General features: G+C 37.8%; 2 protein-coding genes across 5 annotated transcripts; one reads left to right on the plus strand and one right to left on the minus strand.

Annotated features, from left to right (window-relative positions):
* Positions 1–1,067: 1,067 nt before the first annotated feature.
* On the minus strand, positions 1,068–3,841 carry zgc:153913 (carboxypeptidase N subunit 2). Its single transcript, XM_022213665.2, has 2 exons — positions 3,297–3,841; positions 1,068–3,141 (listed from the first exon to the last, which is right to left on the minus strand). The coding sequence occupies exon 2, from the start codon at positions 3,132–3,134 to the stop codon at positions 1,560–1,562; it is 1,575 nt and encodes a 524-aa protein (XP_022069357.2). The 5' UTR covers positions 3,135–3,141; positions 3,297–3,841; the 3' UTR covers positions 1,068–1,559.
* Positions 1,754–9,918, plus strand: cldn1 (claudin 1). 4 transcript variants are annotated; one of them, XM_022213683.2, is made up of 6 exons: positions 1,754–1,901; positions 3,870–4,001; positions 4,126–4,364; positions 5,792–5,956; positions 6,200–6,284; positions 7,443–9,918. In XM_022213683.2, exons 2-6 carry the CDS (start codon positions 3,994–3,996, stop codon positions 7,603–7,605), a joined length of 660 nt encoding a protein of 219 aa, XP_022069375.1. In that variant the 5' UTR covers positions 1,754–1,901; positions 3,870–3,993; the 3' UTR covers positions 7,606–9,918. The 4 variants fall into 4 exon arrangements, with proteins under 4 accessions (XP_022069375.1, XP_051809587.1, XP_051809588.1 ...); XM_051953627.1 differs by having other exon boundaries at positions 3,870–3,939; XM_051953628.1 differs by having other exon boundaries at positions 1,756–1,901; positions 3,867–4,001.
* Positions 9,919–12,127: the final 2,209 nt, after the last annotated feature.

The raw sequence follows: 12,127 nt of genomic DNA on the forward strand, positions 1-12,127 counted from the left end.
CTAAAATGAAAGTTTTCATCACAATGTAATTCCACTACAGCAGAAATAAACTTTCATTATCCAAGAAACAGTCTTAAGACTTGAAGACAATCTCACAAGTTTTTCTCATTAATTTCTATATTTTTAGGTGATATATCTGATGTATCGAGTTAGTTGCTTTATAGCTACTATAAATTAGTCATACAAACACTAACTTGCTCATTAAATAAAGAAATGCATTTATCCACTTCCTTACTTCTTGTTGCTCATTAGCTGACAACAACCCTGTACTTTAAATGTTAAATGTCCTATTTGCAGCATAGTTTTAGTCAAGTGAGGATTACCTCCAGCTTAAGGCCAAACCTCCAAACTTTGGAAACTTGGCAGCCACCGGTTTTGTCCTGTGAATTGTGATGTCATTCACCTCAAAACGAGGACCCAATTGACCCCGCGACATTTGACCCTTATTAACCGTGGGTTAGAGTGCTGTATTCAAGGTGTAGCCATCTGTGAGCCTTGTTGTGTCGAGGCGTCCCTCCTCTTTCAGTCTTCATCATCCCTCCAAGTATTCAGGAGCAGTGGGGTGATCAGAGGAGGCTGGTTAGTCTCGAGCAACTTTTAAAACCCTGCAATGACACCATGGTTTGCCCACTCCACGATGTATGAATCTGAAATATATATCAGTGTCAAAGGCAGTGGTTTACCGTAACTAGTCATATTTATTGAGAAACTGTATTTGCAGTGCAGCTGAAAAACCCTCTGCTGCTTTGTACTTCTACTCCCCTTCTTTTCAAGACAAGTATTAAATTTATCTAGTATATATAAAATCATGTTATCAAATCAACATCAGTGATAAAAAAATTGTTTATATTGTATGTAAATCTAACAATTCTGCATAAATAACATTGTGAATGCATGATCTTTACATGCAGCATGTATTTTTGAAGTGTGATATCAATCCATGATGCCCACTCATATTACATTATAGTTTTTCACTTTTTAATACATCTAAAAGTAATGAAATGCAGCTTCTTATGGGGTATGGCAACACCACTGGAACAAACCACACACAGAGCTGTACACATTAATAGTAGGACCAGTCATAGTAATGACAACTTTAATTCTGATTACATTTGGAATGCTTTTTTCACACTGCAGTGCACATTGCTTGCTGTAGCACAACTTTTTTAAAAATGTGTATTTTGTCAATATATTGAGGGCAAAATCCATCCATCCATCCATCCCATTTCCCCAATTATCTATTAAAATTACAGTTGTAGGTCTGTCTGAAGAGAGTCAAATGTTGCCTGTTCACATACAGAAGAGAACCAGAGACATCTACTGGAACTAAAACAACTTTCAGAACACATGTTAGTTACTGTTAACAGATCTTAAAAAATAGTGCCCTAAACTTTGAACCTATAAAGAAAAGGGTCATCCACCCCTCTTATCATTCACCGTCATTTATGTTTCCTGGTTATCAGCTCGTGAGTGGGAGGTTTGTTTACAGTATTGACTCTGACAGTCAGAACATATAATGTGAATTTGCACAGAGTACAAAGTCTTTCAGAGTGGAAAAGCTACTCAATGGGACTTCCAATCACAGTCTCATTGCTACATTGAGAATGTTCAGGCTCCTTTTTTAAAATATGCTCCTCGATGCTGCCGTTATCCTCCTGAAACTGTACTTTGACTGTCAGCAGAGAGCATTTGCTAACTTTACACTTAACAATCAAGGCGCCATTAGATGCTTGGAGGTTGCAGGCGCTGAGATCAAGCGCCTCGTCTTTAGACACCTGACACACCAGCTGGTCCCTGTCGATGGAGACGACTGTCTGTTTTTTTAAAAATCTGGGGCTCTCGCACAGTATCCTGTCCAGCATCTCTACGTCTTGGCTGTTTCTCAGCACCCAGTCATGCAGGTACCACATGTGGCAGTCACATTTCCAGGGGTTTCCGTGCAGCCTCACAGTGTGCTGGATGACGAAAGGGTCTAAAAGGCCCAGTGGGAGAGTTTCCAGCTGGTTGTTGGACAGATAGAGCTGCTGAATGAGCACCTGGTCCTCAAACAGTTTGGCGTCCACTTTGCTCAGGTTGTTGTTTTGGAGGTGGATCGCTTTGATGCTAAATAAATTATTAAAGATAGTTTCGGGCAGTAATGTGAGCTGGTTTTCAGACAGATCCAGGTTCTCTAGGACGGTAACATTTCTAAAAATGTCTTCATGGAGGTTGGAGAGCAGGTTAGAAGACAAGATGAGGTTAGTAAGTGAGGTCAACCTGCTTAGAGAGGACAGCTCAGTCAGTCTGTTGCCTTTTAGGTTCAGCTCCAATAAAGTTGAGTTATTGAATCCAAATACTTGATCGCTGAAGGTTGTAAGAAGGTTCCCACGGAGATTCAGCACCTTCAGTTCTGTTAGCGCAGAGAAGACGCCGTCACGAAGGTGTGATATCTTGTTCCACTCCAGGTGAAGCTCTGTCAGCTCTGAAATATGGTCGAATGTGTCAGATGTAAGATTGCTAATGAGGTTGTGGTTTAGTTTGAGGATCTCCAGCTTCCCCAGACCAGAAAAGGTCTCCATGTCCACTTCTTTAAGCTGATTTTGGGACAAATCCAGGGTACGCAGCTTGTGAAGGTTCAAGAAAAGAAACTGAGGCAGATCCGATATGATGTTGCTCTTCATCTGCAGAGTTTCTAACTGTTTCAAGGAGTCAAACATGCCAGGGAGGACTGTCTTGAATCTGTTGAAGTTCAGCTGCAGTTTAGTCAAGTTTCCTTGCTTTGAAAAAGTCCCCAGAAATAAATGCTCAAGCCAGGGGTTCCCACTGATGTCCAGCTCCTGCAGCTCAGTCAGATTCTCAAAAGCCTGAGAATGAATACTCCTCAGTGCATTATTTAAAAAGACGAGCTTAGTGAGTTGGGGGCTCTCCTCTAAAGTGTGAGGGAACAGATACGCTACACCTGATGTCATTATAATCAGCTCCTTGACCTGCCTGGATATATTGCTGGGTAAAGCTGTCATCCGTTCGTCAGCACACAGCACTTGGGCCGGAGTGAAACACTGACATTTGTACGGACAAGAGGTCTGCAGGTCTGTGCTGCCTTTGTGACAAAGGAGCAGCTGCAGGATCAGAGTCAGAGCCCATTCTTTGTCCATTTTTTAACTGTCAAAACACGAGGAAAGCTCATGTAAATTTAAAGCTGAAGCCAAAGTCAGTGAAGATAAAAGAGTTGAAATCATGCAGCGACAAGAAGATAATATTATTTACTTAAAACAATGATTTTTTTCCCCAGCTTAAACACGTAGAATTGAACGTACCTCTGTGTTGCAGGGATCCCACAGCATTGAAATAAACTACCGTGTGGCTCGATAAGCCAGCGGATGCAAAGTGCAAAAGACAACAAGGCAGAATTAGGCAAGACAAAACCTTTGGTCAGTGGCCAAGTCCTGCCATGGTTTCATTTGCTTACAAATACAACAGCAACAAAAAAAGGTCCTTCTGAGATGGGGGAAATTGTTGTTATTCAGCAATTCAGCATGCAAATGAAAGAATATAGCAGACATAAAAGAGATATTTTTATGTTAAATTCAGCAAAAGTCAATAAGAGTTGAGTCACTGTTTACTACAACAAAACAAACTGATCCAAAGAAAATGTGCTTTCATAGGAAAACTAGATCGATGGCACTACACAGATAAAACAAATAGTACAAGTACTATTACTGCAACTGCTGCCACTACTTGCTGTAACAGTAGACATAAAATTTCACTCCATATGACTTTAAATCTACTTTGGATGTACAAAAACCTCAGTTGCTACCTTTACTGTGTGTTTTCTGCAGAGGTTTTACTGTAAACTTGGGCTTTAGGAGTAAATTCATTCTTTGCAGGAGACTTTTACATCCACAAGATGTCGTCCTGCTCCACAAGATGTCGTCCTGCTTCTCCTGACCCCAGTAAAAGGTGACGGCATTCCTGGATCCTCCCTTTTCTTTTCCTCCAGGTTATTCCTTGAGGATGCCCAGGTAGACAAATCTGTTTAGGAGCAGAGCCACGACATCAAAACCACTCAGAACAACATCAAGCAAGTTTTAGAACTTTGCTCATCTTTCTTTTTAATACCTTCTCATCATTTGCCATTTGCTTCAGTTTCTGGAGTTCAAAAATGGCTAATGCAGGAATACAACTTCTTGGCTTCACTTTGGCTTTCTTCGGCTTCATCGGCACAATAGCATCCACAGTCATGGTGGAGTGGAAAGCTTCGTCCTACGCAGGAGACAACATCATCACAGCTCAGGCGCTGTATGAAGGGCTGTGGAAGACCTGTGTGTCTCAGAGTACTGGACAAGTTCAGTGTAAAGTGTACGATTCCCTCCTACAACTACCAGGTATTGTTCTAGATGTCATGCTTTTATGATGCCTTTTGTAAGATTCCATGACAGTTGTCAGAAACTGATTCATTTTATATCATCACAGGCAGTAAATAATAACATTGTTAAGTCCAAAGTCAGATGCTTCCTCTACAAATATGTGGCAGAGTGTATAAACAACAACACACTTAGTACAACAGTAAATTTATGAAACATCTTGTGTCAGAAGTTTAGGAATAACAGGAAAATGTTCAACTCTGTGGTCATTCAAAGCTTCCAAAACTGAGAGAGAGATGGTGTCTTTTTCTTCTTTAAGACCTCCTGCATGTCGAGACATGTTGGTCAAATACCAGCAGCTGTCTGATCCCAGAGTCATTCAAATGGAATAGAAACTAAAACCAGTTTCACACTGTTCCCAGTAATGTTAGTCGGATATTTAAATGTAAAAATGCTTTAAATTTTTTTTTGTCATGAAAGACCAGATTCGTCAGGTTACATGTCAGCTGGATGTGACTCGTCGTCTGAATTCCCGCCCGTTTTGTGCCTGTTGTAAACAAGATAATTTACAGAGATCCAGTGGTAGAAAGTACATTTACTCAAGTACAGTTTTAAGGTTTTTGTACTTTTAATGAGTCTTTACCATTTAAGAAATATCAGAGGGCAATATTTGACTTTCTGTTCAACTAAATTTATCTCACAGCTTTAGTTACTTTTAACATAAAGATTTTACACGATGGAGAAAATCACAAGATTTTAAATTACAACACAAAAGGATCAAGCAAGTGTGTCCCAACCTTTTAGGCTTCTCATGTCCAGAAGTCAAAAAGTAGTGTGTAGTTGGGGTCACATTTCAGATGTTAACAGCTCTACCAATTAGTAACTTTTCCCTCTAAACGTCTGACATGTTTTAATTTCAATAAATGTTCAAATGATCCAATATCTCACCAAAACTCCTCCCTCCTCACTGTAGATAAAACTGTATACAAAATAGCTGAAACTGACACTGATGCCTTACTATTAATAAATGAGAATAAATACATTTAATGATGTCATATATATTTATATAAAAGTCACGGAGACCAAACCAAGACCTTTAGTTTAAAACTTTAGCTTTTTGCTCCCAATGCTTAGAATTTTTCCTGTTTAGTACTTGTAAAGGATATTTATTTAACGAAGCGATATAAATACTTCTTCCACCTCTGTTGTAATCAGTAAAAAATGACCATTAATTATATATAAACGGTTGCTAACTGGATGGCATTATACATCAGACACATAACTATCATTTAAAAGCAAAATGTGCCATCAGAGAAACAACATAAGTTGAGTAACTGAACACTTTTTACTATCAAAAAACAAGAAAAATTAATAACAAAAACAGTTATAAAGTCATGACACCAAATGAATCCGAAGCTGATTCTGTGCTGATTTCTGTCTGTTTTCAGGGATCGTACAGGGTGCACGAGGCCTGATGTTGTCCTCCATCTTGCTGTGCTTTATTTCCATTTTGGTGGCGGTGGTGGGCATGAAGTGCACCACTTGTATGTCAGAGCTTCCTGAGCAGAAGGATAAAGTGGCTCTGAGTGGAGGAATTATCTTCATTATTGCTGGTGAGTAAATTCCGTCCATCATCTTACTTCAAGGGATCTTTTTCTTCTAAAGATGTTCCACCAAACACATTGCTGTTTCAATTTGACCTCTATTTTTCAGCAGATTTTGAACATGATTTGGCTTGCAGTGAGTTTGTGGGGTTTTGTGCTTTGATAAATATGAGACATTTGACGCACCTTTGCAAGTTTTAACTCGTTTAATCTAAAAAATACAGAAAAGTCTTTGTGATTGTGGTTTTGCAGGTCTGCTTGCTCTGGTGGGAACGTCCTGGTACGGCCACAGAATAGCGCAGGACTTCTACAACCCGTTTACTCCAACTAACGCCAGGTGAGGGCTGATGTTTCATCTGAAACCACAAAGATTACCTGGTATCACAGAGTGTGTGTAGAATGACTCAGGGAGTTAACACTTGGCAAGCAAAACTCTTTTGTAATACTGCTTATCCACAATATTATTCAGTTTGAATAAAATGAATGAATTAATGTTCAGTATATAATCAGCACTGCAATACCCAAAAAGTAGTTTGACAGAGAAAGGTTAGGCAACTGGTTAGCTTAGCAGTTAGCATAGCAATAAGACTAGAAATGGGGAAGCAGGTAGCATGAAGGTGAATTTAAGTTTGAAAAAAAAAACCTAACAGAAACCCAAAACACTTCACTTTTATCTTCTGTTTTTTGTATGACCACGCTAGCTGTTTCCCACTCTTTCCAGTCTTTATGCTAAGCTAAACTAAGCTAAGCTAAGCTAACTGACTGCTAGCAATAGCTTTAATTTTGGCCAAATAAAAGCAAATGTTGCAATGTTCTTATGGGAATCAGACTTGGACTTTGTTTACTTTTAGATTTAGATTTAGCCTGTATATTTATACATAAATAAGCATAGATTATTTTGAATAGTTGAATGATAATTTGAATTGTTACCATATACTTAGAACACAGAAAAATGCATGTGTTACAGCCAAATGACTTGAGTAAAGTTTTGTTGTTTTGTTAGGGTTTGACTTTGACACCGAAAAACATATTGAGGACGTTGACAAAGATTGTAGATCTTTTTTTCATACACAAAAGTATCTCTACACTTTCTTTAACTCTTTTTGTTTAACAGCAGCAGTCTGACAGTAGCAGCGATAATAGGCTGAGTAAAGAAAGCTCATAAAGCACAATTCAATCCCACTTAAATGAATTGCCTCAATTGGTGACATTCATATTAAATTACCAAGTAATATTAACCCGACTGGTTTTAAGTTAAATGTGCTTAAACAGTTTGCATTATTGCAACTTAAAATTAAGGAAAGTCAACTTGTAGTTTCCAGTTTTCCAACTTGCTTTGTCCAAATGTAAAATGCAGAACATGATGTTGTAATTAGACTTATCGTTCTTTTCTTTTTATTTCTTTGGATTTAACTTGAATCCTTTCTGTTTAGACTTGCAGTGAAATTTCCAAAATTACACGTGAGCATCAGTGTGATCTGTGTGACATCCACAGGTATGAGTTTGGGAGCGCTCTGTTTGTCGGCTGGGGAGCTGCCTGTCTCATCATTATAGGAGGCGGCTTTCTCTGCTGCAGCTGCCCCAACAAGGGATCAGGAAAAGCTCCTCGTTACCCAGCATCTCACTCTGCAGCGCCGTCAGGCCGAGACTACGTCTAGGAGACAATCGGTCCATCCAGCGGTGGTGGAGCAAATTCACAGAGGCATTTTTCACACTTGTTTACTGTTTTTCAGCGTGTATATTTGCAGGTGTTGTAGTTGGTGTATGTCAGTGTTTGTCAGGAAACTAATTAGATCATTAGAGTCCACACAAAACAGCAAAACTCTGCAAACCATAATAATAATGAAAAAAGTAAATTACAAATATTAAATATTTTAATTGACACTTGAAATACTCATTATATTAACTAAGAACTGAAGTAAAACTAAAATTGAGTACATTTTAAATTTAAATTATTTAAATCTGGAACATTTGAATTTCAAGATTACAAAAAAGTAGCTCAGAATATCATTTCAGACATCTCAGGGTTTGTTTGTTTTTTGCCATAGCTAACAGCTATTTTAATATAAATTTGTCAAGTGACACTGTTTCTTTGCTGTTTGTTTTTTAGAATCTTACTATTATTCCTTTATGTCATGTAAAATAAAATCCCTATTGCTTTTCTATGAAGGGATGATTTTTATTTTGTCAGTGCTTGGCTTTGTTTGACGCATATCATATACTTGTCTATAGTAAAATCAACTGGAGGGGAAACAGAAGATTGTATGCAGCCAAGAAAATGTGCAAGTTAACAAAACAGCTGGCCAGTAGTTCACGTTCTGCAGTGTTAGAGCGCCACCATGGCGTTAATATGTGCCTTTGTGAGTATTTTTAATATTATATTTTGATGCAAATGGCAAATTTTTAGCATTTTTTTCAAGTGTTAAGGTGACACCCAAGCCTAAATATTGTGTCAAAATAAAGAAGAAAAAAAAAAGTTTCTCACCTCCTCCATGTTTCCTCAACCCAGCAAGCAGGAAATGTTCCCACAACATTGGCAAACAATACCCACAAATTCTAATGATTTTTTCAAAAATTAAAACATTTTAGTCCAATGTTCAAATAATGTTGCAAAGACATCTTTCATTTCAAATAATATTCCGAGGTTCCTTTGTTAAAAGTAGACAGAATGTTTGGATTGGAACATTCAGACATTTGGAGGATTTGGACAATATGCTCAAGATGTTCTCGAAGCATCAAGAAGAGATTAAAGGACGTCTTTGTTTCATAAAAGTTCCTGTAATGTAATATATTAACAAAGGTGGAACATTTTGACTGTAATATTCTTAAGTTGTTGTTGTTGTTGTTCACATTACAGAACAATCTTCCACAAAACAATCCCCACAATGTTTCATAATAACCCAGGAAGGATGCTCTTAATGCAACATTGGGCAAAAGATTTTTTTTTTAAAATGTCTTTAGAGAATCTTTTTCAGTCTTTAATAAGAACATTCTGGGAACTAAAACAAAAACCCACTAGCTAAAAAGATTACTAAAACTTTGCAGAACTTTCTTAGAACATTTTTAGACAAAAAAAACCAAACAACAACAAAAATAAATGAATAACAATGGACACCTTCACAATCATCTCACCATGGAGGGACGAGACCTCTTGAATGAATTTGTCTGTAATGTGTTTTAGTCGTAATAATGTGAAACTGGCAGCACAGAGAAACACACAAATTCTTCTCTGCACAGCACAGAGGTAATTTAGAGGTGAGAATCTTTAGCAGGTGAAACAGAGAACAGTTTCTCACTTTAGAGTCGTCTGACGTTTTAAAAGCATGGAAATTTAAAATCAATGTCATCTGGAAAGGATATTTAAAAAAAAAAAAAAAAGATGTGTAGCCGTGAGAGCAGCAGAAATGTGTCGCCTTGGGGAAGACAAACCTCGTCCAAACACTGAGAGGTGGAGCAGCTCCTGACACAAATACCTCCAACCACCAGCTCTTGTCCCAACAGGCCAGATCACAGGAGAAAAGTTCAGGAGAGTCAAAGAATTTACACCCACTTTTGTTTGGCACAAGCATCGGGCTGCATGTTTCTCTACGTCAAAGAATTAAAGAACATTTCAGCCTCACATACCGACGATATATTAAAACACAGAACATGATTTTAATATATTGCAATAAAAATACACAGTTGTCAAAGCCAAAACACACAGTGGAGGGATTCTGCAGGAGAGGGCGCCACCATATGGTGATCTTTGAATCAAACATCAGGGAACTGTACAAGACTTAGACTCAATAAACAGCACAACTTCGACAGTTAAATAATGTGAATATGTATGGACATTAAGATTTAACTTGTTAACCCTTAGATGTATAAGTGGGTCAAAAATGACCCCGTGAGGTCTTGCAATATCTTTGTAATGAAAAGTTTTTATCATGTCAATTTCAAGCTATTCCTCAATAAACATGTTTTTGATACAATTCTATGAATTTTTTTAGGTTGCCTTTAATACTTTTAAAGTAATTGTAATATTTGTATTACTATCCCAAGCTGTTGATCACTGATAACATCATACAAGAGGTGAAACGGTACACAAACCTGGAAGGACCTAGAGCAGAAGGAGGAAAAGAGTGGAAAAATGTCAACAAAAAGCATGCTGACATTCTTCTATTGCTGTTCTGTGTAATATTCTTCCTTTTCAGTTATAAGAATGTTCAAAATCTGTTATAAAGTGGAAAATAAAACTGATGAAAATAAGTCAACCCTAGACTGATAGCAGGTTATTAAATAATGAAAATAATAGTTTAAATATTCCTTTAAACAATCCTTTTAGGTCTACATTTCCTTTACACTGACTTCTTGGTGTATGTACAAGTATTTTGGGTGGAATATACCATTAAGCCCAATGTTCAAGGGTTCTTCTGGGAATATACCATTAAACCAACATTTTAGGTAAATGTTCTAGGATGTTGGGTAGACTATACCATCTGATCAACCTTTTAGGCCTATATTGGAAGATTTTAGAGTAGAATATTACTCCAAACCATCCTTTAGGTCTACATTTAAGGTGGAATTACGCCTTTACACCAAGATTTTTTGGTCTACATTGAAGGATTTTAGGTGGAATATTCCTTTGATAAAATTGTTAAGTTTATGTTCAAGGATGTTTGGTGGAATATACCATCAGACCAACCTCCAAGGTCTACAGTAGTGAATTTTAGGTGGAATATACCATTAAACTCACCTTTTAGGTCTACATTGGAGGATTTTAGGTGGAATTTTCTTCCAAACCGTCTTCTAGTCTACATTTAAGGATGTTTAGGATGGTATATTCTTCCAAACCAACTTCTCAGGTCTACATTTCAGGTGGAATATTTCTCCATACTAACTTTTTTGGTGTACATTGAAGGATTTTTTCGAAACCACTCTTTCAGGTCTATATTTGAGGTTTTAGGTGGAATATTCATTTCAACCAGCCCCTCAGGTCTCTTTGAGGATTCTGGGTGGAATACTCGGTTAAACCAACATTTTACGTGCATGTCCAGGGATTTTTGGTGGAATGGTCCTTTAAGGTGGATGTGCGAGGACCTTGTAGGTGGAATACTTCCTGAAACCAACCTTTTAGGTCAACATTCAAAGATTTAAGGTGGAATATTCCTTGAAACCAACCTAAATTTCATGTTTTGATTTTATCAAGTGAGAAACCTCAATCCAGACTCCTCATAATGATGTTTGATGTTCATGCTGCTGTTATTTGTTTAGTCCAGACGAAATGACAGAAATCCACAACTGTAATTTCATTTTCAGGACTCGGTTATTAAATGTTAAAACAATTCATGTGACTCTAAAAACTCAACAGCTTTACAAACTCTAAAATTAAACTCTCCACAATGGTCCAAAAGAAGCTTAACTTCTACATGATGGTGCGGCATAGCTCAGTGGGTAGAGTGGCTGTCTCGCAACCGGAGGTTTGCCGGTTTGATCCCCTGGCCTGTTGTGCTCATGTCGAGGTGTCCCTGAGCCAGACACCTAACTCTTGATGGGTTGTGGTTAGCGCCTTGCATAGCAGCTTCTGCCATCAGTGTGTGAATGTGATGTATCATGTAAAGTGCTTTGGATAAAAGTGCTATATAAATACAACCATTTACATGAGAGCTTTACTCACTCTTCATCTTCTTCCTGAAAAGTTTGGTCAATAAAAAAGGCAAAAACTAATATTTTCAGCTGAACTAAAGACAGACTTTGTGATTTTTCTGCTCTACAACACACTGTTGTTGTAGACTTACTCTTTCAAATAAATAGCAGCCTAACCTCCTGGAAATCTGTTTGTCCTGCTACTGTGACCCGAGACAGCTGGTCATAATGTTTTCTGAGCAACACACCATACTATGATGTTTTTACTGTGACGGTACTACTATGGAACAAGTTTGACATGTTCAGGCATTCTATGTGTGAAAATTCTGAGATTTCAGGTATCAGAAGGTGGTTTTCAACTTTCTCTGTTAACTTTCTGCTTCACCTTTAAACTAAATTTACTTCACTAAGCCAGCCCTCTGGACTTCCAGTAAGCTGTGTTCTTATTGGCTGTCCAGGTGGCTGCTTGGTGTTATCAGGAACACCTGAGTAGCTCAGTGTCTTCCTTTATTTGTCTGCAGTCAAACATTTCCTCTGCTTCTCTTCACCTCTCAA

This window comes from Acanthochromis polyacanthus, chromosome 9 (assembly GCF_021347895.1).
Source record: "Acanthochromis polyacanthus isolate Apoly-LR-REF ecotype Palm Island chromosome 9, KAUST_Apoly_ChrSc, whole genome shotgun sequence".
Lineage (NCBI taxonomy): Eukaryota > Metazoa > Chordata > Actinopteri > Pomacentridae > Acanthochromis > Acanthochromis polyacanthus.

What these genes read in the sequence shown, in the direction of transcription:
- zgc:153913 (XM_022213665.2), bottom strand. Translation starts at nt 3,134, where the DNA reads ATGGACAAAGAATGGGCTCTGACTCTGATCCTGCAGCTGCTCCTTTGT.
- cldn1 (XM_051953627.1), top strand. Translation starts at nt 3,887, where the DNA reads ATGTCGTCCTGCTCCACAAGATGTCGTCCTGCTTCTCCTGACCCCAGT. An exon ending in TTCCCTCCTACAACTACCAG is followed by an intron (nt 4,365 to 5,791) that starts GTATTGTTCTAG and finishes GTCTGTTTTCAG; the next exon opens with GGATCGTACAGGGTGCACGA. An exon ending in AATTATCTTCATTATTGCTG is followed by an intron (nt 5,957 to 6,199) that starts GTGAGTAAATTC and finishes GTGGTTTTGCAG; the next exon opens with GTCTGCTTGCTCTGGTGGGA.